Raw genomic sequence first — 27,914 nt, 5'->3', positions numbered from 1 at the left:
GAGGGCTCAATCGCTACACTAATACAGTCTTGCTTTTGGAAAATATTGAGAAAGTTTTAGGTTTGAGTTGTACCCAATGTATGACTCTAGGGGATTTGAAGCTACAAATATATACATGTACGAAGTACAGTATGTAGCCAAAACAAAATTATGTTTTGCTTTCCACATCTGATATACATCAGTGAATGTTGCCGAGTCCCGAGGATCAGTGATAATTATTTAAGACAGAATTTATCTTTTTTGACTAGACACGGTTTGAGTTGAGAGTGCAGACACTCTTTAGATAGCAATATAACCTGCCAGTAGCAAGCTAGGTAAAAAAAGACTTTATATGAGGCATCACACATAAGGAGAAAATCACATATTTTGTGGGTCACCTGACGGCAATATTCAAAGTAAAAAAAAAAATAGAACACAAGACGCAGTTCAAAGCCAAAACCCAAGTTGCCGATATAACCCATACATGGATGCTATCTGCCCCCAGAGGTTACAGGTACATGTTTTGATGGGGTACAGGAGAGGAAGGGTACCAGACATAGGATGAGGCAATATAGGAAGTATTTTTATACTAGGGGCTTTTTCTAAACCACAGAGCTCTTGTTTCCCAAACCACTACCCTCTGTTTTGTCTGGCGGTTAATGCTGCCCGACCCCAAAACAGAAGACACAGATTAGAAAAAAACCCAAGTTAAAGTCAAGATGTAGGTCCTCTCTGTTTTTGCACAATTCAACATTTAACTGAAGCCAACAGTATGATTTGAGGCACGGCACATCTACACATGGTGCTACAGCAAACCAAATAATGTTAAAGGAACACGTTGCCTTGGATCGGACAAGTTGGTCTTTAAAAAGCGTTTGTAACCGTTTGTTATAAAATGCATAGAGTAGAAAGATGTTGTAAAAGTAGAATACAATGATCCACACAAACATGCCTCGAAATTGCACGGTTTTCCTTTTACCTCGTCGACTAACACGGTCGGCCATTTATGGGAGTCAAATTTTTGACTCCCGTCAATGGCCGACCGTGTTAGTTCGCACAGTAAAAGGAAAACCACGCAAATTCGAGGCAAACTTGTGTGGATCATTGTATTCTACATCTTTCCAACCATATGCATTTTATAAAAAGCGGTTACTAACGCTTTTTATAGACCAACTCGTCCGATCCAAGGTAACATGTTCCTTTAACTGCAGCCACTTAACTCTTTCAGCGCCATATTGTACAAGTATGATCTATTTTATGTGTTCTGAAAGTGCCATTTATTATATATTGTACAATCTTTGATACATGTACATGTACAACATAAAAAAAATGTTTCCACAAGTGGGCATTATCACTCAAGAAATATTTTGAATAGACATGATAGGTGTAAAATCTGTATCAGGATAAAAAATATTCATTTTGGGGGCTAAAACCAAAAATGAATTAACACTTTACTTTGAAATGTACCAGGGCAACACAAATCAGCAAGAAACATTTTTGTTTGGCTAGAAGTATTAAACGTTACACAGAATTTCAAAAACTTAAAAAAAGCTTGGCAAACCAGATCCAAAATGGCAACAAAAAGTGGGTACTGAAAGAGTTGAATGTCTGAAGACCACCCCTCAAAATGTCTCCCATTGGTTGATGATATGGTGTCTTATTCTACGTAGTAAACTAGGTGGTTACATGGTTACTTTAAGCAACTTAGGGGGCATTGTGTCCTTAATGATTGTGCAAGTCTTGGGTGTGTCCAGACATTGGGACAAACTGAAATGCATTAATTTTTGTTTTCACAAGTTAAAGCAATGTATGTGGGACTAAAGTGGTCCCAAAAATATTTGACTCCACACAAGACTTGCACAGTCAGTTATGAGGGCTATGTTGTCTGAAATCCATTTGCCGTCATTCCTCCTCCTGTGAATCAAATGAGAATAATTCCAGAATTGTCAGATGTTCAAACAATAAGCAAACAAGGTGCAGCCCCTTTGTTAATACTGCTAGAACCTTCGTTAGTCACTCAGTGCGCCACCGTGAAGAGTGCAGTGTTAACAGCCCACTGGTTAAAGTGTAGGAAGTGCAAGGCTTGGTTGTTGTATAAGGTGACTTGTGATGTTTTGTAGAAGTCCCAAGGGTTAAAACTAGAACTCGCTTGAGTCGCTGGTGAGGTCCACGTCGTTTTGGTCTGAGCCTATCATGTAGTCAAACTCCAGGCCTTCCATCTCAATGTTGGGTAACTACAAAGTAAAGAGGTATTTTACTCGTAAACCAGTGCGTCCTCGCTCTGACCATTTTGATATGAAAACATCGAGTGACTGTGACTATAAAGGATTTGGGTACTTCTTGTAACACAGATTTACATTAAACTTACACTGTTTGAAGATAATGATAATGTAGTAAAAAGCTAACCCTAAAATATTACTTGCTGAGGGGCTGTAGTTTTTGAGGAATGGGTAAAACAAAGTCACAAAAATACGTTTTAAATGCTAAAATAATTTTTGTCTCCTAAGACGAAAACTACTTTTGTGACTTGTTTTGCTTATTTCTCAAAAACTACATGTACATGCAAGCAATTTTTTAAGGGAAGCTTTCTACCAGCATTATCTTCAAACTGTGGTGAGTTTAATGTGAATCTGTGGACAATGTGTTTTTGTGTCCTACAAAAAGTACCCAGACCCTAACTCCAAATGCTTCAGTGTCACATGATTGATTATAAAATGGCTGTCATCAGTCGGTGTGTGACTGAAGTGAGGTGGTAAATTTGATTTCCAGTTGAAGCATGATGCTGAGACAACTACCACTTCTTTAGTCAAGTCATATTCTCTTAATAGATGCTAATTTTGCACCGAGGATACGGAATATAATTTAAGTTTGTTTTACCCTTGCACTTTATATGTATATTCAGCACTATGTATACTATTATTGTTGCGGTAACCTCATGATTCAAACTGCCTCTAGCCACTGGCATCGGTGGTATAGTGGTAAGACATCTGCTCTAGCAATGCAAAGGCCATGGGTTTGAATCTACCTGAGTGATTTGCCAGTGTTTTTTTTTTTTTTTTTTTTTTTCACAGAACTCGGGGAAAGTATACCGAGTTCACATGTTCAGTGCTTGATACACATAGGTTTAAGGGTAAAACAAAGTTTTACGGCGAAACTCTTGAGTATATTGCAATACACTGTGTATGTGTACATGTATATCCTTGGCCTTTTCGGAAACTTATTGGGATTGAGACCAACCATTGTCATTGCCTGACTAGTCTTGGCTCCAAGATCCTTGCATTTGTTTTAAACATCAAATCAGAAAACTGCAGAAGGCACTGAGCATATAAATCATGTCAATACAAAAACTGCCCTCTATCATTGAGTTGTTTTTATGTTGGCTTCTTAATTGTCAAAATAAAGAAAATTTTAATACAAATTGGTGGATGCCAAACTAGTTGCTGGCTCGTTTTGATTGGGTTAGTACAAACAAATGATATTCAAACAGGATTAAAAAGCATCATTTGAGAAGCATCTACATGGTGCACAGTCGGCATATGGAAATATGAAATAACCTATGTTATGTGAAACTGGCCACATTGCATAGCTTTGATAAATCACAAAAAATTATGTGTTATTTAGCAAAGAATTCATTAAATGATTAAGATTAACATATCTTAGAGTTTTCCCTTCACCAACAATCAATTATGCGATGCAATGTTTGTAATAGCAATCATACAATATCAACTTAGATCACACCAGTTTTAAAAGGACAGATTTTCACCCTTATGCCTCATTTAGGACGTACGATGTCCACGTTAAAAGCTTCAGCAGTGGCTGGCCAGAGATTGTAGAAAGCCTTTTTCTCTTACTTAGTTACTGAAGCCTATGGCCTCAGCCATTGCCACAGTGTCTTGATTCCAACCTGTGAATGCTTCATACAAAGCGAATTTAACGTCAACACAACTATTTTTTAATGCGAAAGTTTACAGGAGTTCTGCACATCTCAACTCTTTTGAAATGTTCTTTATGAGTTTATCACTTCAGTATTCAAATCGCATTCAAAGATAGTATGAACCAGGCTTTATACATAGGTTTGAATGAATGATCAACAAGAAAGCTGCATTGTTTATCATCAATTCAAATACATCACATGTTTAGTGGGATGACAAAATTACAAAGGGAATAGTGGCAAGCAGGCCTTATGACTTTACACTACTCGGAAAGCAACACTACATGAAAGCATGCATTACGGACTGAATGAATACAAAGCAGGTGCAATTCTGAAGCCATCTTCATTTCCTTGATGCAATACCAATGACATTTGCGACTTTGAACACTAGGTGGCAGCAGACACTCACCCACTGTATAATCCACTGTTCTCAAAAAATCTAGGCATGACCAAAATGACACGATCAATGGAAATTTACCCAGTGTGTCTGCTGCCAACAAGAGAAACAAAGAATGCCAGTCAATGGCTGTGACTGATTCAAGTTTTGGGGTGTGGCTACTGGCTGCGGCTACTTGCTTAAATACATGTATGAGTAGAATTAGTTTTCTATAGCCATAGTCACAGTATTACAAATGGTCAAATCTGGCCGAGACACACAGTCTTTATTTGAATGATGCTTTGGATAATATTATTCTTATTGTTTACAGATGTGCAATGTTGTTGTGCTTGGCTACTTTTACAATCAAATTTCAGTTTTCAAGCCCAGGAAAATGTTCATCTTCAGGAAAATAGTACCAGCTTTTGATCTTTCAATGTTGATGCAACTAATTTAGTTTTGTTTAATGTGTTAAATGCAGTGGAAATGGTGGACAATATTGGTAATTACTCAAAATAATTTTTAGCATAAAAACTTACTTGGTAACAAGTAATGGGGAGTGGTTGATAGTATAAAACATTGTGAGAAACGGCTCCCTCTGAAGTAGTTTTTGAGAAAGAAGCAACTTTCCACGAATTTGATTTTGAGACCTCAGATTTAGAATTTGAAATCTCGAAATCAAGCATCTGAAAGCACACAACTTCGTGTGACAAGGGTGTTTTTTCTTTCATTATTATCTCGCAACTTCAATGACCGATTGAGCTGAAATTTTCACAGGTTTGTTATTTTATGCACATGTTGAGATACACCAAGTGAGAAGACTATAGTCTTTGACAATTACCAATAGTGTCCAGTGTCTTTAATAACAAGTACCAAATGCTTTACATAATGTCGTGTTAAACTCATGTGAGACACCAAACTAAAGCAAGCTAGCCATGATAAACGTGATGAAGTGTTAGCATGGTTAATATACCGATCCTCCACAGTGAACAAAATAAAAATAAAACACACACAATGGTTCAGAATAGCAAAGGAAACTGAAGAAAATCTCAAAAAGCCTTTAGAGAGACGTGTCTGACACTCCCAAGTCCACCTCATCACCAGAAATTGCATCCCCTTATAACTTGGCAGGGCAGGATAAGGGTAACAATCTACAGAAAGCCTTGAATTACCTCGCTTGGGATCTGTAGAAGGGAAAAGGGAAGATGAAGAAAGGAGAGGCAAGTGTAACTTAAAGTGCCGTATGATTCCCAAGGAAAACTTAAAAGTATGATCATGAAAATAATGTCATTATATTATCTCCTCCTTTGTACGTTATTCAGGCCTGGAATTCCACCTTTGAGAGGGCAAGGCCATTTTCATTTTGCAAAGGGCACATCCATTGGAAAAACTTGTTGACTACTGGGAAAATTTGAAGGGGGCACCAAGGCCAGGTGGCCTCCGTCTAAATCCATTCATGGTTATTTGTACACAACTCGTGTCTCAAAATGCATCAAATTTTTTGTTTTATACAAAAATAGTTGACAAAAACAGTGCGCTATAACAATAAAATAAATAAATCTGAGTTTTCCATTGAACAAACCATCGTCAATTTGAAAGAGGGATAAGCACCATTATTGATTTTTATTTTAAAAAAGGAACAAAACACTGGTTTGTGCTTTTTGCATGACCAAGTGTTATCGCTGCGATTCTGTGCAAAAAAATTTACTGAACATGGCTTGTTAGTGACAACAAGATATTTTGAGATAACAATGGTAGTCAAAATTACTTCATCCATTTAAACATCTAACCCCTCGGAATTGAACTGGAACAATAAATTAGTACTTATGGAAGGAGAGCTGACTTCTTTGGGAGGAGACTAATTCTACGAGCACAAAATGAGGATGATTTCTATCTGCATGTACATGTACAACAGTCTGTGTTTTTGAGCTTAATAATAATAAGATAAAAATTTGTAATGTGCATATATCCACCTTGCTGAGTGTTTAAGGCGCAGTGCACCCATCTTTGTTTTCACATCACTTCAAAACAGGAGGCAATATATGCGATTCCTAACACCAGATGGCAACAAACGAACTACTTCATTTTCTATAGCTATGAAATCTTTTTTTTTCCAAATCTGAATATATTTTTTTGAAAAAATGCTGCATCCAACGAATTCCTGCCTTTATCCTGTAGGTATGACTACTTAATGTGCCAAGAGTGGTCAGATTATTATTAGGGCAAGTACACACACTATTACATGTACATGTACATGTAATATTACACCAACAATCAACAAAACACATTAAGTAAAATGCATAAAAAATAGCTACAATGAAAACTATAAAAACCAGTAACACCAACATGATCATGCAGTGACAAATTTCATGGCTCTGTTGCTTACTGCAAAACTCTGCGCTTACAACCCATAGATTTACATTCTTTACAGAGCACTACATGTACAAGCAAAGAATTCCGCTAGCGACGAAATCGGCCAGAATGGATCCCATGAGCAATTCCAGCATTCATTGCTCACGTTACATTACGAGATGTATCCAAAATCGGATTTCTCAATCCTTTATGTGACTTGATCCTTAATGCATTGATCAAGTGACGGGTAGCCAGGGGTATGTGTGGCACCTGAATGTAACGCGAGTAAAACTAGATTTGCCATTTCATGTCAAATGTAACTTACCTTCATGTATGTAATTATAATAAAAGTTTACCTACTGAACCAGCATTGCCAACAAGCTAGGGATGTGCATTTCATAATTCATTTCATAATTTATTCTCCATTTCTGAGAGCAAAGCTTAGCAGCTGACTTTGCAAGCACACTGAGCCCCCCTTTTTTTGCATTTTAGATTAGCCAGGCTCAATGCAATTACATAGTTTGAAATGACTGTGAATTCTTCATGGAAAATATCAAGTTCATATGCACAAATTTGCGAAAACAAATTCCCCAAAGAACACTATTGGGTGCGTCTGATTAGCTTCCAGGGTTCGCCCAGGTGGATTCACCAACAACAACCATGGATGCTTGGTCTTCTCGTGTCTATTGAATTGACCAATCACAAACAGTGATGCATGGTCTTATAGTGAATTGACCAACCACAACCAGGGATGCTTGGTCTTCTAGGGAATTGACCAATCACAAACAGTGATGCATGGTTTTCTAGTGAATTGACCAATCACAACCAGGGATGCTTGGGTCTTCTATTGAATTGACCAATCACAACCAGGGATGCTTGGGTCTTCTATTGAATTGACCAATCACAACCAGGGATGCGTGGTCTTCTAATGAAATGACCAGTCACAAACAGTGATGCTTGGGTCTTCTAGTTAATTGACCAATCATAACCCGAGATGTATTTGAAAATGCAATCCCAAGTTCTGAAATGCAAACAAGCAGCCGCCTTTTTTGAGCAGAGATGCAAGTGTTAATAGATCAAGGGCGTTGCGTTCTAGGGGATGGGTGGGGCATAATCAATCAATCCTAAATGAGGAGCCCGTTTGTGCCCACTTACCAGCCACTGGAGCGGTGAGGAATTAATGACATAATCTGCCAGTTGGATGGACGCTTGAGACAAATTATTCAGTTGGTCTCTACAGGTTGTCATCAGGCCCGCTGAAACATCGCTGAGAGTCTGGGCCTAACAAAGAGAAAATAGATTGCAAAATTTGGTATGGCAGCTTGATTTTATTTAGTGCTATGTTATGTATGAGTTTGGAGTTTATCGCTCAGTCATGTCAGTGAGAATTGATTATTAATTATTGTTTTGCATTGATGTCATGCAAAAATGAGTAATCAGTTTTTCACTATTTACTTGTGACCCAAAAACTTCTACGGGTTTGTCAGTTTGTGTGCATGTTGGATAGCATAAAGTGCTTACACTACCAGCAATTGTTTTGTTAGAAAAAAAAATGATGTAATGTTCCTTTATAAAGGCAGTGGACACTATTGGTAATTATTCAAAATAACTATCATAAAACCTGTCTTGATTACAAGTAATGGGGAGAGGTTGATAGTATAAAACATTGTGAGAAACAGCTACCTCTAAAGTGACGTAGTTTTCGGGAAAGAAGTAATTTTCCACGAATTTGATTTCAAGACCTCAAGTTTAGAATTTGAGGTCTCAAAATCAACCATCAGAAAGCACACAACTTCGTGTAACAAGGGTGTTTTTCCTTTCATTATCTCGCAACTTCGACGACCGATTGAGCTCAAATTTTCGCAGGTTTGTTATTTTATGCATATGTTGAGATACACCAACTGTGAAGACTAATCTTTGACAATTACCAATAGTGTCCAGGGTCTTTAACAACCCCTTCATGTCCCTGTCTCATTACCTCTTCAAAGGAACGGTGCAAGGAATCAGCCAGGTTCCTAGTCTCCTGGACCTTCTCACGGAATTGCTGCGGGAGGAGAACAACGGAGGATGCGACATTCTCTGTAATACCACGGAGGCGCCTGGCAAGGCTACGAGCAATGGCTAGGGTCTTCTGATCACCCTCCTAGAAAAACAAGGACCAAAAAATGAAAACTTCCATAGAGTACTTTATAGCTTCTTATAAAGCACTTTACATGTACCACATCCCTAGGGGCGTATCCAAAGCGCTCAGTAATTTTCCTGCAAAATATGTGGAAATACAGTTTTGAAGTACAGTGTAAGAGACCAGCAACCGATTTCACGAAACTTTACGCAACTGCGTAAGTCAACTTACGCAATAAACGTTGCGCAAGTGGACTTATGCAGTTGCGTAAAGTTTTGTGAAATCGGCTGCTGTTCCTCTAAAGTACAATGTAATGGTTTTCAAGGTGCTGTGGTTCAAAGTACTTCCAATCAAACCGGTAACACCAGGGTGAGCCCCTTCTCCTTTTGATATGTGCACTGGGTTTTTTCATGTGCGTTACAAAACACATGGGACCAACAGCTTTGTGTCCCATCCGAAGTGTCTTGCTTAAGGACACAATTGTCACGACTGGGACTCGCGCCCACACTCTGCGTATCAGAAACACCAGAGTTTGAGTCCGGTGCTCTCAACAGCTCGGGCGCGACACTTTCATATGGTGAACGCATTCATTCAACACTATTGTGTTTGTGTAAATCTGTCTGTATACACCTAAACCAAACAGTGCACTACTATAGACCATATTGAATAACCCCTTTTTGCTATGAAAAGTCGCCATCTTGTAGGGCAAACCATATGCGCGTCCAAACGCGTACATCATCCAAGCACGCAACATTCCTAGTTTGATTTCCACGGCACATGCACGCACACACGCACGCAAACGCACAGACGCCATCTTGTAGGTCAGATACTTGAGCCACGTGACGTCATATTCAATGCGGTCTATACCTCAAAAATGCTTAATAAAGTTAGTTGTTTGGAGGGTCTTATTACCGTATCTTTGACTTCTTCATCTTCGGCACCTTTGTCTTCTTCTCCTTCGGTGGTCGTCCAATCATTCCAGGTCGTCCAGAGCTTCTCCTTTGCATCTCCAGCTGTAGACACAATGGATTGATTGGCACTGTCGATGCTGGCCTTAGCATAATCAATCTGAAAAGTATCATCAAACATCCGGGTATTAATGTTGAGTATATCAGCCCTAACATCTCGCTAGAATCTTTGGTTTGAGACACCCAAGTATCGATCCTTCAAAAACCTCTCCAGTCTTTAGTGACTCACAACCCATAACATGTATATCTGAGCTCGTATGGAGGGTCATAGTAAGGTATGTTGCTACAACCACACACGCTAAAAATAAAAGAGTGACTGACTAACCCAGACAAAGATATTGACAAAATAGGGAGACCAAAAATATAGGACCAGATAGCTCAGTTTGTAGATTGCAAGCACGTTATTCCGGAGGTCTTTGGTTCAAATCCCGCTCTAGTCAATTTTCTTTGTTCAACCCCTACGTCATGCTTGCCAAAGTCTAACATGCTACATGTACATGTATATATAGATAGTAATTAGTACAATAACGCAAGTTTTTCCTGCAAAATTGTTTTTGTCTAAAGTTGCCCCCATTGACAAGAAATCAATCTGAGGGACTGAGTCATGCATGAATCGCATGAATCATTTCTTAGATTTCTCAGGGTTGGTTCATGTGGCAAGAAATACAGTTGGTACCTGCTGTCGTTAAATGTGGATGGATTCAACGTTCTTGTGTGAAGGAAAAAACTGAGAGTTTGTTGCTGTGTCAAATTTTGACAGCCAAAAATGGCCGCGCATGTTAGTTCACGTCGAACAAGGAACAAGGAATACTTGTGTGGATCATTATATTCCTATTTCAAAGACCAACACGTCCGATCAAAGGCAACATGTTCCTTTAAACAATGTAATAAGAATGGTACACCTGCTCCAATTATGAAATATTTGTGCAGTGGCCTGCAGTGCTGTATCCTACGGAGTTAGACAACATCCCGAGTTTAAAGGATTCCGGACTGTTTGGATTTAGTGTTTCCAATCAATTGGATTCCATTCCAACTACCTGCAGATTGCTGTGTCCAATTGCTACCATTGTAAGAAGGCCATCAAAGGCTTGCGCATTATATGTTTTATTCTTTTCTCTTTTTTTTTAAAGGCTTAATCTTTGATGAAAGTGAATATTGACTGAAAATTGAAAAAACCTCATGGCTATATTTATCTATTGAACAATTACACAGAACCCTTTATCACACCAAGAGTTTCAGTCTTGAAGGGGCAAAGACATACATGCATAATGTGCACGTACGTCCTGAATAATAAAACTAACCTTATTTGTATAGCGCTTTTTACAAAATTGATAGGGATTTTGAAAAGGGCACCAAGGTCAAAAGAAGGCCCAAACTCGCTGTTCTAAAATTTAGGCCAGAGAGAAAATCCTTGAAAGTCTCTTTCGTAAAAGAATTTTTTGAGACAAGCGATTGTAATCATGAAGAGCATGGACCGAGGTTTTGATTGGCTGGCAAGCAAGAGGTTTTGACTTCCAAAATCCATGTATGTACGATCTTTCTAAGTGACTTGTTTTATCAGCAGGACATTGACAAGAACCGTCTGGCGCCCAGACTCACCAAGTCTACAGTGAAGTGCAGTTTCTCAATGGTCTCCTGGCTACGTTTCTGGGCAAAGCGGATGTTTAACAGCGCCTTCTTGTGGATGCGGTGACGCAGCTTGTTGGTGAGGATCTCAACGCGCTTCACAGCAGTAGGAGCCTCCTTCTCCATGACCTCATCGTCTTCCATCTCATCCTCAAATTCAATCTTTTTCTCACCCGTTTCCTCTGCAAGGGATAACAAAAAAATAAAATTAGTAGATTGGAAGCGCCCTCTCGTGACCAGGCATGATTGATGGCCAAAAAGCGGGGGTGATGGATTTGATTTCAGTTCGAGTATCCAGTAGATTTGTTATCCTACACAGTTTGAAAGCTCCAAGTAAACAGTACTTATCACACATGAAAAGATAAAACCAAAACAAAGGATAATAATTCTGTCTACCCCTCCAGACACAAGCCGTGAGACTGTGAAATATTATATTTCAAAGAGGTCCGACTTTCCTGATAAGAGTGGTATTTAGAAACATGCTAGAAACATCAAAGTACATACATGTAGGTATACATTGTACATGGTATACCGCCAATAGGAGACTTTCCAACGCTAGGCGGCAGCAGACATACCGGGTAAATTTCCATTGTTTACGTAGTTCTGAACATGCGCATAATTCTGAGAACAATGGATTTACCCGGTAAGTCTGCTGCCCTCTATCGTCCCAGAAAGTCTCCCACTACAAGGCTTGCATGCGTTGTTATTATCATGACCATTTGGGCTGGCAGAAAAGGTAAACAGTCAACGTCATTCCAAGGGATGAATTGATGTATTCAAATAGCACACTTTAATGTGGCCTGTGGCTGATTGACTCTACACGCACGCTCAAGTATGGTTATGCGCAAATGAGTCATGTACATGTACATCTTATTGAAACCCTTCCAACCAAACTTGACACAAAACTGGGGATCTTTATTTTAAATTGAAGGGACAATAGCCTTACAGACAATTGCCCATGTCACATGTACAGCTCCTCATTGTACATGTCAGGCATGCAAATGTAACTTCACACACAAAAAATGAAAATATTACAAAATTTCAATGATTTTGTGTATATTTTTCAATCTTGAATGGTAAAACTGAGATTAAACAAGAGGAAATCAGCTGATCCGAGGAAAAGTGGCATGCCCAACATGTACAGTCCATGTTCATATTTATGCAACAGAGAACAAAGTGACACAAATAATAGATTTTATTTTGGGTTAATGCCAAAAATGGTGATGTTCGGTCAGCCAGTTGTCAGCTATACAAAACTTGGGAGCAACCCAAGTTTTCAACTTGTCACATCATGTGACTAGGCCTACACCTCAACCTTTGTTGGTTCAATGATAATGACTCATACAAATCCAATCAACTTATGACATCATGTATGATAATACACATTCACACTATGACATGACAGTTCACAATCACCATAGTCTATAAAGCTGTTTCATACTTCATGTGAATGCAAAGCAAATTTGACGTGAATTTGACGTCACAACTATCCATTTGCAGCGATATTCGCAAGTGAGTTGAGCAGAGCTGAACTGCTGCATACATTTGTTGTGAATTTTGTGATGTCAACTTTCACTTCGCATTCGCAGGAAGTATGAACCAGGCTTTATGGTGCAAGCTACCTGCATGATCTGCATCCCACTTTACGTCGTTCAAATTATTCTGATTCACCCAATCTTTATCTTTTTATTTAATTTGTTACTTTTAGCACGAGTTCAATAAAATACCAGGCAACTCTCTTTAAAATTCTTTTGCTGTTACTTTGATCAACAGTTGACTGAGTCATAGATTTTGGGGATGACACTATCACCAAATACATATTTGGAAAACCAATCATTAACCAGACAGATAAGAGAAAACTATACACTATAATTTGTCATAACTCCAAGGAAGGAAATTGTTACACAATGTATCTATCGTGGCAGAGTTCCTGACTGCAGTGCCCTTACTTTATATCTTATCTACATTTACCTTTGCTCTACACCCCGAGGGTACTTGAAACACAGGGCAAAAATTTCAATACAGGGCAAATATTTCATCATCCATAGAGATTACCATACAAGGAGATGGCATAAAACCAAGGTGCCTGTGGGTAAATGTTATATTCGCTGGTATTTGCTCTGCCACTTTTCAGTTAGACTTTGTTACTTTTGTTATCTCAACAAAATGGCCATGGGGACATTCTTTTGTTCAAACTTATTGTTTCATAAAAGAAAACCGCATAAAAAATGAGGAATAGTATACATTACAGAAACAAAAAGTGAACATGGTGAAGAATGAGTCACCACTGGTACTGTACATTTGTACATTCTTTATTCGGCAAAATCACATTACCATCACCAATGACGTTCATGTCAGACCACTTGAGCCAAAGTTTCTAAAAAGCTTCGACCAAGAAAACAAAGTACTCCACAAATCTAACTAACAATAATGAAGTAAATCATTGACAAATGCATTCTTTTCCTCAAATTGTAATTTCGTGGAACTCTAATGACCAATTGAGCCCCAATTTTCATAGATTTGTTTTTTATGCATGTTGGGAGACACCGAGAGAGGATAATGGGCCCAATTTCAATGCTTTGCTTGTGGACGCAGGGAACTCTGTGGTTAAGTCAAGCATATTTCATGGGTTAGCGGGAAAATTTGGGTTTTCCCGAGTGCGTACTCCAAGCTATTAAGCGACTTTGTTTACACAGCTAACGCAGAAATTCAGCGCTTGCACATTTCAACCTAAAATTGCAATTTGTAAGCACAGAATTACAATCTGACAATCTCTGCCCTTTAAGCCGCAAATGGAAAATGTCAACCAGAATGATTGGTCTTTTGGTTGTTTTAACTAGACAGTTGACTAATTAATTAAAACATGGTCCTAATAACAATGTCAAGGTCATTTGTTGCCAAAGAATCGCCACAACAACAAAAATCTAAAACGGCAAACTGTTTTAGAACAAAACTGTTTTAAAATATCTTACCAGTCTCATCGGCTGGCAGGCAATACTCCACAGCGTACTCAGAGACAGCCAGAGCGGTATCGATGCCCATGGTGACAGCTTTGCCTACTGGAGTACCCATGAACCGGTTCACTCCATCAACACCCTTCTGCTTGGTGTTGTCATACACTGCCTTAGTGCCATCTTGGAGGTTAGTCAACAACTACGAGACGAGAACAAAATAACAACAATTGAGCAAACTGTTTTATGATGTCTTACCAGTCTCATCAGCTGGCAGGCTGAAAACTCTAGTGTTGCTGATCAGCAGAGTGTGAGTTTGAATCCCCCAGTCGTGACACTTGTGTCCTTTAAAACAAGACACTTGACCATTGATTCGTCCTTTGGATGGGACGTAAAGCCGTTGGTACCGTGTGTTGTGTAACACACCTAGAACCCAGTGAGCTTATCGAAAAGAGAAGGGGTTTTGCCCCCGGTGTTCCTGGTTCGATTGGCAGCATATTGTGCCACAGCACCTTGTAAACCATTACATGATGCTATGGACTAGTTCTAATACTTCAAATGCAGTCCGAAATACATTGCAGGAAAATACTGAATGTTGAAGTGCCTTGAGCGTCACTGAGTGACGAAAATACATGTAAATGCTTTATAAGAAGCCACTATGAATCATGACTTCTGAGAGCCAAGCGTTCCAGCGCATGGGATTCAAGTTCTGATGGCATACATGCAGTCATCGGAGTGTGGTTTAGAACCTTGATCAAGAAACTTGTGTCCTTGAGCAAGACACTCAAATATAAATTGCGACTGTTTAGGCATACCTCTTCAGTTGGCGTGTTGATCATTGGTACCTTCTCTTCCAGCTTGTCCAGTGTGTGACAAGCGAAATCATTCACCATTGTAACTAGACAAGATAAAGACAAATCATTTCATTAGTGGTGTTCAGAACTGTACAAGATATGTTTTGCACCATTTAGATTTTAGTGAATGGGGTTCACTTTTCATGTTTGTGGTTTTGAACAAAACCATGTTGCAGGGTTCTTACCAGGGTAACACTAGGCATGCTGGGATACAGTTTTGCCAAAGAATACTGAATAGACCTTTTCCATGAAATATGTAAATTGCACGTAGCGCGTGAACACCAGAACACTAACGTTTTGGTTGGCAAAATGAGGGAACATTGCGCTGTTTTGTACACGGCTAATGGGTGCATGACGCAGACGCGATTGCGCGTCTGCTTAGTGCACAACTCTATGGCGTTTGCCAACCAACAGGGTCTGTACGTGAATGTAATTAGCTTATTTCATGGGAAGGGTCCATTGAAATTAGGTCTTCAATATGTTTCCAACTTTGTTTTGAATGAACCAAAAATGTGCATTCTAGAGCATGATAAATGGTTTATTTGGGTATTTTTTGTGAAATGACATGTACTTATTAAAAATGTGCGTGTATTGACACAACATCTCAACATCAAGTGCCGCCCAAAGTCTCCCATAAACTGCATTCACAACCTTGACTTGTTTTTATCTACATTTTTGAAATTCATGCTTTTATTTTCTGTATTTTTGTAACATGTATGTTTTTTGTTTGAGGGGTCTGGGAGGGCATATCGCTTTGATGACAGTTTTTAAAACTTTTGCCTTACCCTGGACGGCCCCTGCCAATAAAGAATTATGTCCGAAAATTTAAAATAAAATAAACAAAAATCCTGTTGAGGTACTTACTTGGCTTGTCCAGAGCGCTTACAACTGGCTGAGCAGTGGATGCTGCCATGGATACAGACTTCTCGGCGTATCCAAGGGCAGTGTTGGCAAATTGGCTGCTCTCTTTGGTCCAGGTGTACATATTAGACACCTGTTCAAATAAGGGAGGAAAATAAATGTTATTATAAGGTTGCTTTAAAAGGGAAGGTATACATTTGGTAATCACTTTAAAAATTGATGACAGTCAAAACTTTTGGTTTTAAGCCTGTATCAGCTTTCGATAGTAATACATCATTTTGAAAAACATTTCAGTTCAGTCCCAGCAATGGCTTTGCGGCGAGCATTTATGGATTGGTCTATGCAAAGATCACTACTTTACTTATGTAGGCTTTGGTTGTGCAGTCACATCTTTTGTAAAGACATCCAACTTGGCAAATACCATGATCTTGTGCACGTAAGTTGCAATTAATGTGTTTTCTCTTAAAGGAAAAACTCTCAAACACAACAAGAATTAAAGCGATGACGAAATTGGCGTAGTGGGATGGAGTTGAACAGTGTTACATGCAAATATGTAGTTCTCAACTCAAGTTGCGTTTAAGGTCTGTATGCTTTTGAAAGGGCAAGGGCACCAAGGCATTTTCTCCTTGGTAAAGGGCATCCAAGCAGGAAATTTTAAACTTTTACTGTCACGGGTAATGACCAGGGGGCATGGAGGCAATCATTGCCTCTGTGAAGAATCAATCCTGATGTGTTTGTTACACAATCACGTCATTACATTATTACCTGTCCGAGGGTGGAGCTGACAACAGGGATGCTGGTGACACGGGTGATGATGCCAGCACTGTCAGCATTACTTCCATCACAAACAACAACATTCCCTGGACCAGATCCAACGGGCTCCATGATTACTTCACTCATGTTAGTCTTTGTCTCAATCTCAATCTCAGGCTCGAAATTTTCTTCTTCTTCCGCTTGGATTTCGTCCGGCTGTGAAGTTTCTCCTACCTCTGGGAACTCTTCCAGCTGTATGTTTTCTTCTAAAGCAAAAGCTTCTTCAAGTTCGACTTGCAGGCTTTCTAGGGAAGACATTGAACAAATAGGATTCCTTATAAATCGTCATTACATTTAAAACTTGACATGGTAGAGATGACAATTTACATGTAGTTGTGTAGTCTTGAATGTTTGCACTCACACCGTGTACAGCCAATGCTCATGAATATCTCTTTGAGTTGTGGTTCTGATTTGGATTTGTATGAAACAAAATCGGAAATTAGACTGATGCAAAAGACCATGCAATCACAATCAACATTGAAAGGGGGCAGGGGGCCCAACTAGATATGGCTGGGATTGTAGGTCCAAGTCTGTTTTTTCAGTCTTGGCTTAATCCTTGGACTATACACGACATGCTCAACAAAACCATATTCAAACTTCTCTTTGTTTACCCTTTACCAACAGCTGGTGTTTTACACTTAGCACACATGGTACTTCGCATAGGAAAGGCTAATAACAGTGTTGCTTGTTATTAAATTTATAAACAGGTAACGATTATACACCACCTGTGAACTCTATCCACTGACAATAGTCTCTATTCATACCCCCACCCCCCCCCCCTCATAGACCTGACTTGACTATACAGCACACACAGGTCCTAGCTCTACGGGTTAAGCAATGGCATCTTTCATCTGTTCTTCTGTTGTGTGATTTTACTTGCACCATGCTTGCACCCTGCCATGGACAAAAGCAAGATGCCACTGCCATGCATAATCAAACAGTTATTCACATTTAATCTACAATACTTTGAGCACACACATTTAGAAACAGGGGCCAATGGGTCCAAACCACAATTTGTACTAGATACCGGTTGCCAAAACCTAAGGCTAAATAAAAGGGGGAAAAACAAGTTTAAGCCTCCTGCCCTTATGAAAAAAGGAAGGAGGAGGGCCTTTTAAAAAAAAATGGTCGGCCGACACATTTTTAAAGAAGATCGGCTGGTCTTTTTTCCCCGTTAGTATTGTTTGGTTTTTGGTTTGTTAAAATAAAAAATGACACGCCTATTAAAAGGAACGGATGGGGACACTAAACATTTCTGTTTTGTTTTTTTGGCCTATTTGGACTGGCCAGTAGTTTTCACTAGTCAGACCAGAGGAGCAAGGAAAAACATTTGAAGACAAATTCTGATTGATTGAGAAGGAATATAAAGGCCCAGACAGAGAGCCTTGAGTTATTCAAACTGAGCCTTGAAAACCACAGTCACTCAGACCAGACTGCCACGACGGACTGACCAAGTGGAAAATACAATGTGTAGGGTACTGAAAGAAGCATTAGACATAACACACCTTGCAAGGCTTGACCCATTGGACTTGCTTGCCATATTAGGAAAGTACAATAAGACAAGACATGTACTTATAGGCTACTGTCAACAGTAAGAAGCTCTATTGTTAAAATTAAATCAATATGTCTCGTCTGTATGCATGATACGCAATGTTAAGAAACTTGATCATTTCAAACCAGACTTTCAAGACATTTTTAAGGCTGCTGAGAAGGAAACAACTAACATGAAGCACAGACAAGAAACTCAAGCTCCGAAGAACCATTTGGATGGGGACTAACTTAAATCAAACGTAGAGTCTGAAGACAAATTCACTGCAAAATTCTTTCGGTCATAGAGAACATTTTTAGCACAATGGATAGTGTATCTTTAAAACAAGTATTGGACACTTCCTGCCATCCCTGCCATGTGAAAACTGTATAAAATTTGTTTTAAATCTAAACCTTATGTCGATTGTCTGTGACATAATTATTGAAATTAACCTGGGCATAATGAACATTGGACATGATGATTGGTGTATTTAATATTATTACTTTTCCACAACCGAACCAACATTCAATAAACCTTAGAATCTTTGCTAGTAATCAATGATTGAAATGCCCTTGGTCTATTGGTCCGATAATATCCTTGAGACGAGAGAGCTCATATAATTACAAAGAACTATTGAGTATTGATTACTATTGATCTCTGATGGATTGACATTTTAACCTATTCAGTCATCTTTTAAGATTAAATGATGTGAAAACCAAGCTGAGTCATCACTTGACTCCTTCAAATCCCTCCTCAGTCGCAGTCCTCTCTCCTGCAAATAAACCTACAAGTCCTCCCTCTCTCTCACACGTTGCTTTTATGCCAGTTTTGGTCTCTGCGATCTGCACATACAGAAGCCAGCAAAATACAAATGAGGAGATAACACTTTCTCTTTAACATACAACAGGTACTTTGTACAAACAGAAAGTCATTTGTATGCTAATGATTAATTTAATATAATATACGCCAAACTTATTCAGACATCAGGTGACACTGACTGACCATGGAGGTGGATAGACCTGTTCCTTGCTCTATGGATAGACTAACAAGAGAGTCTCTTGCCACAAATTAGAATCAATAGGGCAAGATTGAATAACCTTATATTTTCAAATGTATAATTATAAGGCGCTGGACACTAGTAATTACTCAGAATAATTGTTATAAATGTTACTGCAAAGCATAAAAACTAGTTCAAAATCAAAGTATTATCTTTTTGACCAACTGTATGGCAACATGGAGGTAGAATCTGTCGGAATCTACAGGTTCCATGAGGGCGACAACTTTCAATAAATCACTGACCAATGTCCTCATTCTGAGGATGACTAGTGATACTAGTCGAAACGTAAACAAAAATTACACGAGTATTGGCTGTGTTTTGTAGAAGATTCATATAATAATAAGATCACTGACCAAGTTTGGATCATCCGCACCATTATCATTGTTGGAGTTTTGCTCACCTTGTCACAAGGTTTGTGCCTGCTGCACAACTTGCCACAAGCCTTGCCTAAACAAGTTGCTTTTTAAAAATGTTTAAAGTTTATTGTTAATCAAGATAGGAAAATAAAACAAACAGTTAGTTAGTGTTTGGTTGGAAAAGTTTCCGTATCCGTGGTCATGATGGTGCCACAACTTTTGCATTCGATATGAAATACAGTATCTATTCTAATCTACCTCAATAATGAAATAATATTATTAGCCTAATATTAATGATATTTTTAAGATATCCCTTGCTTTAGCCTTTCTTTTTTGTAAAAATGAGTGAAAAAGTGGTGTCGCATACGGAAAGTTATCCGTCTGGTAGACAATCAGTTTGGTTGCACAGTTCAATCCAAAAATTAAGTTCAGTTTACAACTTACTTACTCTGCCACTGTCCTGTTTGTATATTTCTTTTGGTTTACACTGTCGTTGCTCTCTATTTTTTACAATATCTCCGAAACTATTCATCCGATTTCAAATATTTTTGAAATGTAAGCACGAGGAGAGAATGCTCCTGCCTGCTGTCAAGTCTCATAGTTTTGAGTTGTACAAAATGTGAGTTATGATTTAATATATTTCGTTCTTTTTTTTGGGGGGGGGCTGTGTGTGTGTGTGTTTTGGTACATGTGAAATCAACTTGATGGAACTGCCTAATGTGATTGTGTCCATGTATCGTGTGGATCGTGTAGGTAGTATTCCATTCTAAAAATTGTTGTTTCTACTTCACTTCCATTCCCAAATTAGTATCAACTTTTGTCACATTTCAGAATATCATCCGACATCTTTTTACAAGAGAACGAAACACACAATTACAATAATTCAATAGATATGCTTCACAATACCTGTATTTCTGTCGTCGACTTCTGGTGTAATTCTTTCTGCAGAAGGTTGTGGAGAAATGGCTTGTCCAGTGATAGCAAACATCTGAATAACATTGACCGCACTTATTTTTGTGTTAGCAAGAATCTCTGTTTCCTGTTTTGCAATCCGTACGACGTGTGTGTGTGTGCGGCGTGGACTTTGACCGACAGACCGTTGCGAAATCTACGAGTACTACGTGCGTGTTACCGTTCCCTCTGCTGCTGTTTTTTATCTGTTGGATCGGCGTGCTAGACGTCTGGGTACAGTGCTGGGGAAGGAAAGCCCCCCATGAACCGACTTGCGTCAGTCCTTCGTGTGTGCACGTGCTTGGTTCGTGATCGGAATGAAGTCAATAGTCGCGATCACGCGTGTTAATCATTGTCTAACTAGCTATTGTTAAAGATGATTCGGTGGAGAGATGGAAAAAACAATCATTTTAATTCCCTACTTTGTCCTCAAAACCAGGGGTGAGCCAGCCATGCCTTATTAGGGCATAACGCATGAGTCTTGTGTGTATTTCAAGTGGTAGGCCTACGTGATAGGGCCAATACTTGAGTCTCAGGGGGGCTCGTTTAATTTTGAAGCCTAGTTCTCAAAACGCCGGTAGGCCTTTAATGATAGCATACGCAATGTCAAATTTGCAAAGTGGTTACACTTATAATAGCAAAGTACCTTGTTTTTTGGGAAAGCATGGTAGCGCCGGACACGCACTATGGAATAAATTACATCACAGACCCTGGAGGTAGAACAAACCGAGAATCACCAACGAAGTATTCCCTATGGAAGTGTCGTGGCCGAGCGGTTAAGATCACCGAATTCAAACTATGGTGTTTCTGATCAGCAGAGTGTGGGTTCGAGTGCCCAGCCGTGACAATAAGCAGAAGACACTCGACCATTACTTCGTCCATCGGATGGGACGTAAAGCCGTTGGTAAACGCATGTAAAAGAACCCAGTGCACTTATCAAAAAGAGAAGGGGTCCGTCCGGTGTTCCTAGCTGTGGCTGCTTAAAGGAACACGTTGCCTTGGATCGGTCGAGTTAGTCTTTGAAAAGCGTTTGTAACCGTTTGTTATAAAAATACATATGGGTGGAAAGATGTTGTTAAAGTAGAATACAATGATCTATACAAATATATGCCTTGAATATGCACGGTTTTAATTTTACCTCGTCGACTAACACGGTCGGCCATTTATGGGAGTCAAATTTTTGACTCCCTAAATGGCCGACCGTGTTAGTTCGCAAAATAAAACGAAAACCGCGCAATTTCGGGGCAAATTTGTGTGGATCATTGTATTCTACTTTTAAAACATCTTTCTATCCGTATGCATTTTAAAACAAACGGTTACAAACGCTTTGTATAGACCAACTCGTCTGATCCAAGGCAACGTGTTCCTTTAATGCGCCGTCACCTTGTAAACCCTTATAAGGTGCTAACTAATTTGGTCTTAGAATTCATCACTGCAATAACCTATCTTTCTGAAAGTTTAAATAATACTCAGCGCCTTGAGTACCTTGTTTGGTAGATACGTGCGCTATATTATAAGACTTCAATATTATTATTACAGTTATTATTATTATTATTAAAGTACCCGTGTCTAAATGTTGGGGCCCAGTACAAAGTCAATCTTATTTCAGCATCCATTTTTTTCTTCTTTTCATAATCACATTGGATACGCTGCTGCCTTCGTAAAGTTTCGTTTTGGAAGGTCACTATCACCCCAAACCGGGAGCGAATTATTATACGCACGCGCAGCTAGCTAATAGAAGAAATTTATCTGACAGAATCCCTTAACAATTTGGGTGCCTTGTATATCTTTTTACGCAAACATTAGGCCTACTCAAATTTAAATGTTTCTCAGGAGCTCATGAAACTGATGTAGGCTTCTAAATAACTTTAAGGGACACTCTTTTAGTAATATTTACTCAAAATAATTGACATATTACTTGGTAACGTAATGGGGAGCTGTTGATATAGTATAAAACATTGTGATAAACGGCTCCCTCTAAAGTAACGTAGTTTTCGAGAAAGAAGAAATTTTTCAAGGGGGCTTTAAGTTCTTTCATTGTTTTTTATTTCGCAACTTCGACGACCAATATTATTGAGCCCAAATGTTCACAGACCTGAAGTAGGTTTTGAGGTCTCGAAATACTAAGCATCTGGAAGAACTTCGTGTGACAATCTTGCAACTGGCGTCCGTTGGGTTCAAAGTTTTCACATGTTTGTTATTTTGTGCATTGGATGCAACAAGTGAGAAGACTTTTTTTTTTCTTTTTTTTTTGACAAATATTATGAAAAGGGTTCAAATGTCGTAGTTAATCCAATTTTTTTTTAAGTACAAAAAGCTTGTATCTGATGCAAAAGATGGTCAAAGATTAGTGCCGATCTTCAAACTTTGGGGAATGGAAACCGAGGTGTTAAAGAAATGGCCTATGGGCCGCTTGTATGATGACAGCATACTCCATGCATATACTAATTTGTATAGAAAACACAGTGCTCGTCCGTCCATCCATGGAGGTTAGTCAACATTTTCTTCATCCACGTTCGTCCGTCCATACATGGAGGTTAGTCAAAATGTTCTTCCTCCATAGTCCACCTATGGAAATCTGTCTTCGAAGATTCTATGACTGAATGGGGTTGATTCCAAAGAGGGCGCTATAACAGTTCGATAGAATCTCCTTTTCGCAAATAATAATGCGCAAGCGCAGACTGTTGAACGAGGTGCATTGTGGGATAGATATGGATCTAATTTGGATACCAGCTAGACCACAATGCACCTAATTCAAAGCTTTACTCGCCCGCCCCAGTATTTGCGAAAAGGTCTATGGGGACAGAATCCGGCCTCGTTGTAACCTCGTTGACACCTCGAAAAGCCATGCTTTCGACCCCACTATAGTATCCAGTATACACCTCTAGCTCTCTCAATATGCATAAGGTACGTCAAAATGCTAATCCAAAACGAGGCGATGGGCGTAGCCACTGCAAGTGACGGGGAACGTGCGCCCATAGCCTAATTTGGGGTATGTAGAGAATTATGACATCAGGCATTTAATGTTAAGAGAGGCGTATAGTTATGTACCGTGTGATGGTCACCATGGTATTTATGCAGTTCGTGAATTCAGAGCAGGCCGGTGCTTGCGTAGAGCCTTGGACAAGGCTACACGCGGAGAGTAGCCTTGCCAAGGCAGTCGCATTATTCGCTCCGAAAAGACGCCGCTGTAAACCCACCCGTATACCCTGTGCGTGGTGCGTGCGATCACAGCGCATGACCCACCCGTATACACACTGTCACATCGTACGAATACTGTGCACACAAGTCATCCGCACTCGCACCACTAACCGCATGCGGAGGCCGTCAGGTTTCGGCCTAACGGCCTCCGCATGCGGATAGTGTACGGGGGCATCGTGTCGTGCGATGTTACGCACAGTGAATACGGGTGGGTTTTTATACAGCGGCGGTCTTTTTTCGGAGTGAATAATTCGACTGCCTTGAGCAAGGCTACGCGGAGAGGGGCATCGCGAATGTTGAGCTGATGTGATAATGAATAACAACGTCTCAATTCAACACCGGCCCTGAAAAGACCTTCTTCGAAATCTAAAATCTAAAACGCTGTCTGTAAAGATGACTGTCAGCAAAGGCGGTTTACAAGACATGATATAAGTTTCAAGGTGAGAATTCAGAGTAGCCAATCCGTGATTAGACGGTCAATCTGTTGCCTTTGGTCCCAGGGAACTCTGTCCGCCGCCGGAGATTCGGTCCCCATTCGGTAGATTATTAACGTGGGTTTAAGTATTGAGGGGGATGGTTCAAAAGAGGGCACTATCAAATAAAGTTTGTACACGCTTTGCCATAGTATTGGGGGGGGGTGGGGGACCGAATCGGCCGGGGGGGGGTGGAGACAGCATCTCCTGCCACAGTACACCTCCTCGCGATGGAACGTCACTGTGATACTGGCTTGCCTTGAAAGTGCGGCTCTTTCCAATGCCTGTTTTCTGAAAACCCGCAGCAGGTCCGCACAAGATGCGTTTGCCCATCCGTCTGGGCTACATTTCCTTCATGCTCCAAGCCTGCTTTTCCGTCATAAAATTATTTACGTCACACATTTTTTTCTGCAACAACCTGGGTTGGCTATAGAGCGTAGAACTTCAAGTTTCAGCGAATCAAACTTCACCTTCAAACTTCAGAAGTCATCGGGGTAAGTCGTTTGTAGGCACTTGACATCATTTTACTCAAAATAATTGTTAGCATAATACAAACTTACTTGGTATAGAGCAATGGAAAGCTGATGATTACAAAAACCCGGCTTCCACTAAAGTAACGTGTTTTTGAGAGAGAGTTATTTTCTCACTCAAAGACTTCAGGCCTGAAACCTTTTAAGGCATCTGAAAGCACACAATTTGTTCAACAAGGTAGTTTTCAAAGGTTGGTGCTAATACTGGCAGGCCTGTATGCTTCGTTTTTGAAAGGGTAAGGGCACCAAGGCATTTTCTCTTTGGCAAAGGGCACCCTATGAGGGAATTGTACATTTCTACTGGAGCATTTCAAGGGCACTAAGGCAATGACAAGGGGTAACGGAGGCAATCGCCTTCGTTTCCTCCGTGGAGTATCAGGCCTGTACTGTATACTGGTCATATAGACAATTGCCAAAAATGTGTCCAGTGCCTTTAAAGACACCTGGAAACAGATTTGTTTTCCTTTCAAACATAAGAGTATATGCTTACGAACAATAAAACAATTTTTTTAGTAATTGTTTGTCACGATTTATATTAATTTTTTTTTTTTTTGTCACGATTTATATGTTTAAAATATATATAAAGTTGTTTTGGGGGCTGACTCCGCCTACCCCTTTTGTGACGTCAATCCAGGCAGACTTTGCCTGCAATGCGTATAGTAAACACACGTGCAAAGTACATGTACGTCCATGTCGTGAGATGGTATATTTCAAAAAGTGTTTTTCTGCATTCAGCAGCAATACACCTGGTCGGCATTTTTTTTTTAAACGTACAAACTCACGACTTGGTCCGTACATGTACTTTGCAATTGTGTTTACTCTACGCATTACAAACAAAGTCTGCCTCGATTGACGTCACGAACAGCGCCCTCTCGGGTCGGGGTCTACTCTTAAGTTTGTAAATAACATAAGAACTGATTTTTTAAAACCTTAGTTAACTGTTTATTCACATTCCACTCATCAAAACACATATATTAGTGACAAAAGCTTTATTTTGAAAAAATACCACTTCCAGGTGACTTTAAATTATGTATTAAGCAGGTCACGCAATAGGCGTTTTGTGATTTTGGTTAATGCAGCGACAAAATTGGTTTACTTTTGACTGACTGGTTTTTTTCTTCGGAATTTTCTATTTCATTTTGACTGAATGTTGTAACCAGTGATCCTTCTAAGCCGCTAATGTGAGCCCTCCATGCGGGTGTTGTCGCAGTGGAGAACAACACGGGGGCGATTTGGGGTGCTGTTTCATTGTACATTTTTGTTTCAACGACTATTGTTTGGCTATGAATGACGCGTAAAGCCCCTTTCTTCAGGTGAGGTTTACGGTTGTAGGATAGCACCATGTGTAAATCTCTTTTGAAATAGAGCCTACCGGTATATCGTATTGGTTCTGAAAAGAACCGATGGTACAGCTCATTCCAGCAGTGTAGCTTCTGCGAAAAGATTTGCTGGTGCAACCGCAAACCTCGACTGGTACTCACACCGTCAAAAGTTTCGAATCCTACTAATAACTACGCCCTTCTTCGGGGTGATGACGTCATACCGAGATCTGCACTCCAAAACCTGTTCAGGTTTCATCCAAGAGCAAGTTCGAGTGAGGCACTGTAGTCGACTATAGTCGACCATTGGTTGATTTTGCCTGGTACCCAGGTGTATTTAATGCATAGGTAACCATGGAACATTGACCAGTGGTTGATTAATGGTCGCCACCCGAACTTGCTCCAGGTCTCATGTGGCTTGACCCATTTCTGCGTCAGGCTGACCCGTAAACTGGTTGAGAAATTTAACTTTGACCCGGATGTCATTTGACTATAGGTATTTTTGACGAGTTTCAAGTCATGCTGGGACAACATGGTGCAGGTCCCATGGGATCCTCTCACCCGCTAGTTAGAGTGTGTTGTTGACATCTGACATAATGAAATTAATAGGATGACGTAAATCTGCGTTGAAAAGCAATGGGCGATTGTGAAAAGAAAAAAAAAGTAATTTTCCACGAATTTGATTTTTATACCTCATCAGATTTAGATCTCGAAATGAAGCATCTGAAAGCAAAAACTTCGCGTGGCAGGGGCCGTTTTTCTTCCATTATTATCTCGCAACTTCCTCGACCAATATGGAGCTCAAATTTTCACAGGTTTGTTATTTTATGCATGTTGAGATACACCAACTGTGATGACTTGTCTTTGATAGCATCCGTTGCATTGGAATAAGGTCCTGTTTACATTGTAAGATATTTTTTCTTGGTGCAGGTTCACATTATTCTGTGTTCAGAATATGAGAGTTTACTTGTATCCTGGGTGACATTTCTTTTGAAAATAAAATGGAAAGTTACGTCTCTGTTGTATTTCTTTATACCGGCTCCGTATATGGAGACAATACTCAAATTGGCGACTGGCTTAAACACTATACCAACCACTATAATCAATGGTATAATTAGAACTTAGATAGTTCCAACCCATCTTTATAAACTATTTTTTTATAAAGGCATTATTGACCGTTTGGGAAGTTTCCTGAATCATCATTCCCACTTTTCATAACATTGAATATTAATTTTGTGTTTGTGTTCAAGGCATTCCGTTTATAAGCTTCGGCTTCCTTAAATGCCTCCACGTACTATTAATTGTATCAATTGTTTTGTTTTTTTCTTTAAGTGATTATCCTTGGTGGAAATAAATGTTGATGAATTGAAATTCAATTGAAAATGAATAACATTGCTGAAAGAAACCTAATAACTGTTTATTTGCCAGCCCCCACAGAGTTGTGAATGAAAATCATTGATACGACTGCAAAATGCTCAAACGGGGTGACAGATATTTCAATGAGCTTACTTTATAAATCCAGGCTCAATTCGCACCCCAACCCTTTCTGCCACACTGGCCGGTGTGAATGCAGCTGCAGTGTATTTACTCGGCAAGTAAAATTCCCATTGTGCAGTATTAAAGGCTAAAGTTTGTAATTGAAATCATTCCTGGGTCACGTTTCCTT

The 27,914-nt window shown here is 39.6% G+C and overlaps 1 protein-coding gene across 4 annotated transcripts; it reads right to left on the bottom strand.

Annotated features, from left to right (window-relative positions):
• Window positions 1-1,127: 1,127 nt before the first annotated feature.
• On the bottom strand, window positions 1,128-20,900 carry LOC117295816 (perilipin-2-like). Of its 4 annotated transcripts, none has more exons than XM_033778578.1 (11): window positions 20,681-20,900; window positions 16,786-17,078; window positions 16,024-16,153; window positions 15,121-15,203; window positions 14,327-14,507; window positions 11,328-11,536; window positions 9,673-9,828; window positions 8,617-8,781; window positions 7,794-7,919; window positions 5,459-5,470; window positions 1,128-2,213 (listed from the first exon to the last, which is right to left on the bottom strand). In XM_033778578.1, the coding sequence occupies exons 1-11, from the start codon at window positions 20,760-20,762 to the stop codon at window positions 2,118-2,120; spliced, it is 1,533 nt and encodes a 510-aa protein (XP_033634469.1). In that variant the 5' UTR covers window positions 20,763-20,900; the 3' UTR covers window positions 1,128-2,117. The 4 variants fall into 4 exon arrangements, with proteins under 4 accessions (XP_033634469.1, XP_033634472.1, XP_033634470.1 ...); XM_033778581.1 differs by having other exon boundaries at window positions 1,128-1,893; XM_033778579.1 differs by lacking the exon at window positions 5,459-5,470.
• Window positions 20,901-27,914: the final 7,014 nt, after the last annotated feature.

The sequence above is a fragment of the Asterias rubens genome, chromosome 10, assembly GCF_902459465.1.
Source record: "Asterias rubens chromosome 10, eAstRub1.3, whole genome shotgun sequence".
Classification (NCBI taxonomy): Eukaryota; Metazoa; Echinodermata; class Asteroidea; order Forcipulatida; family Asteriidae; genus Asterias; species Asterias rubens.
This window is presented reverse-complemented; position numbering and strand designations above follow the sequence as displayed.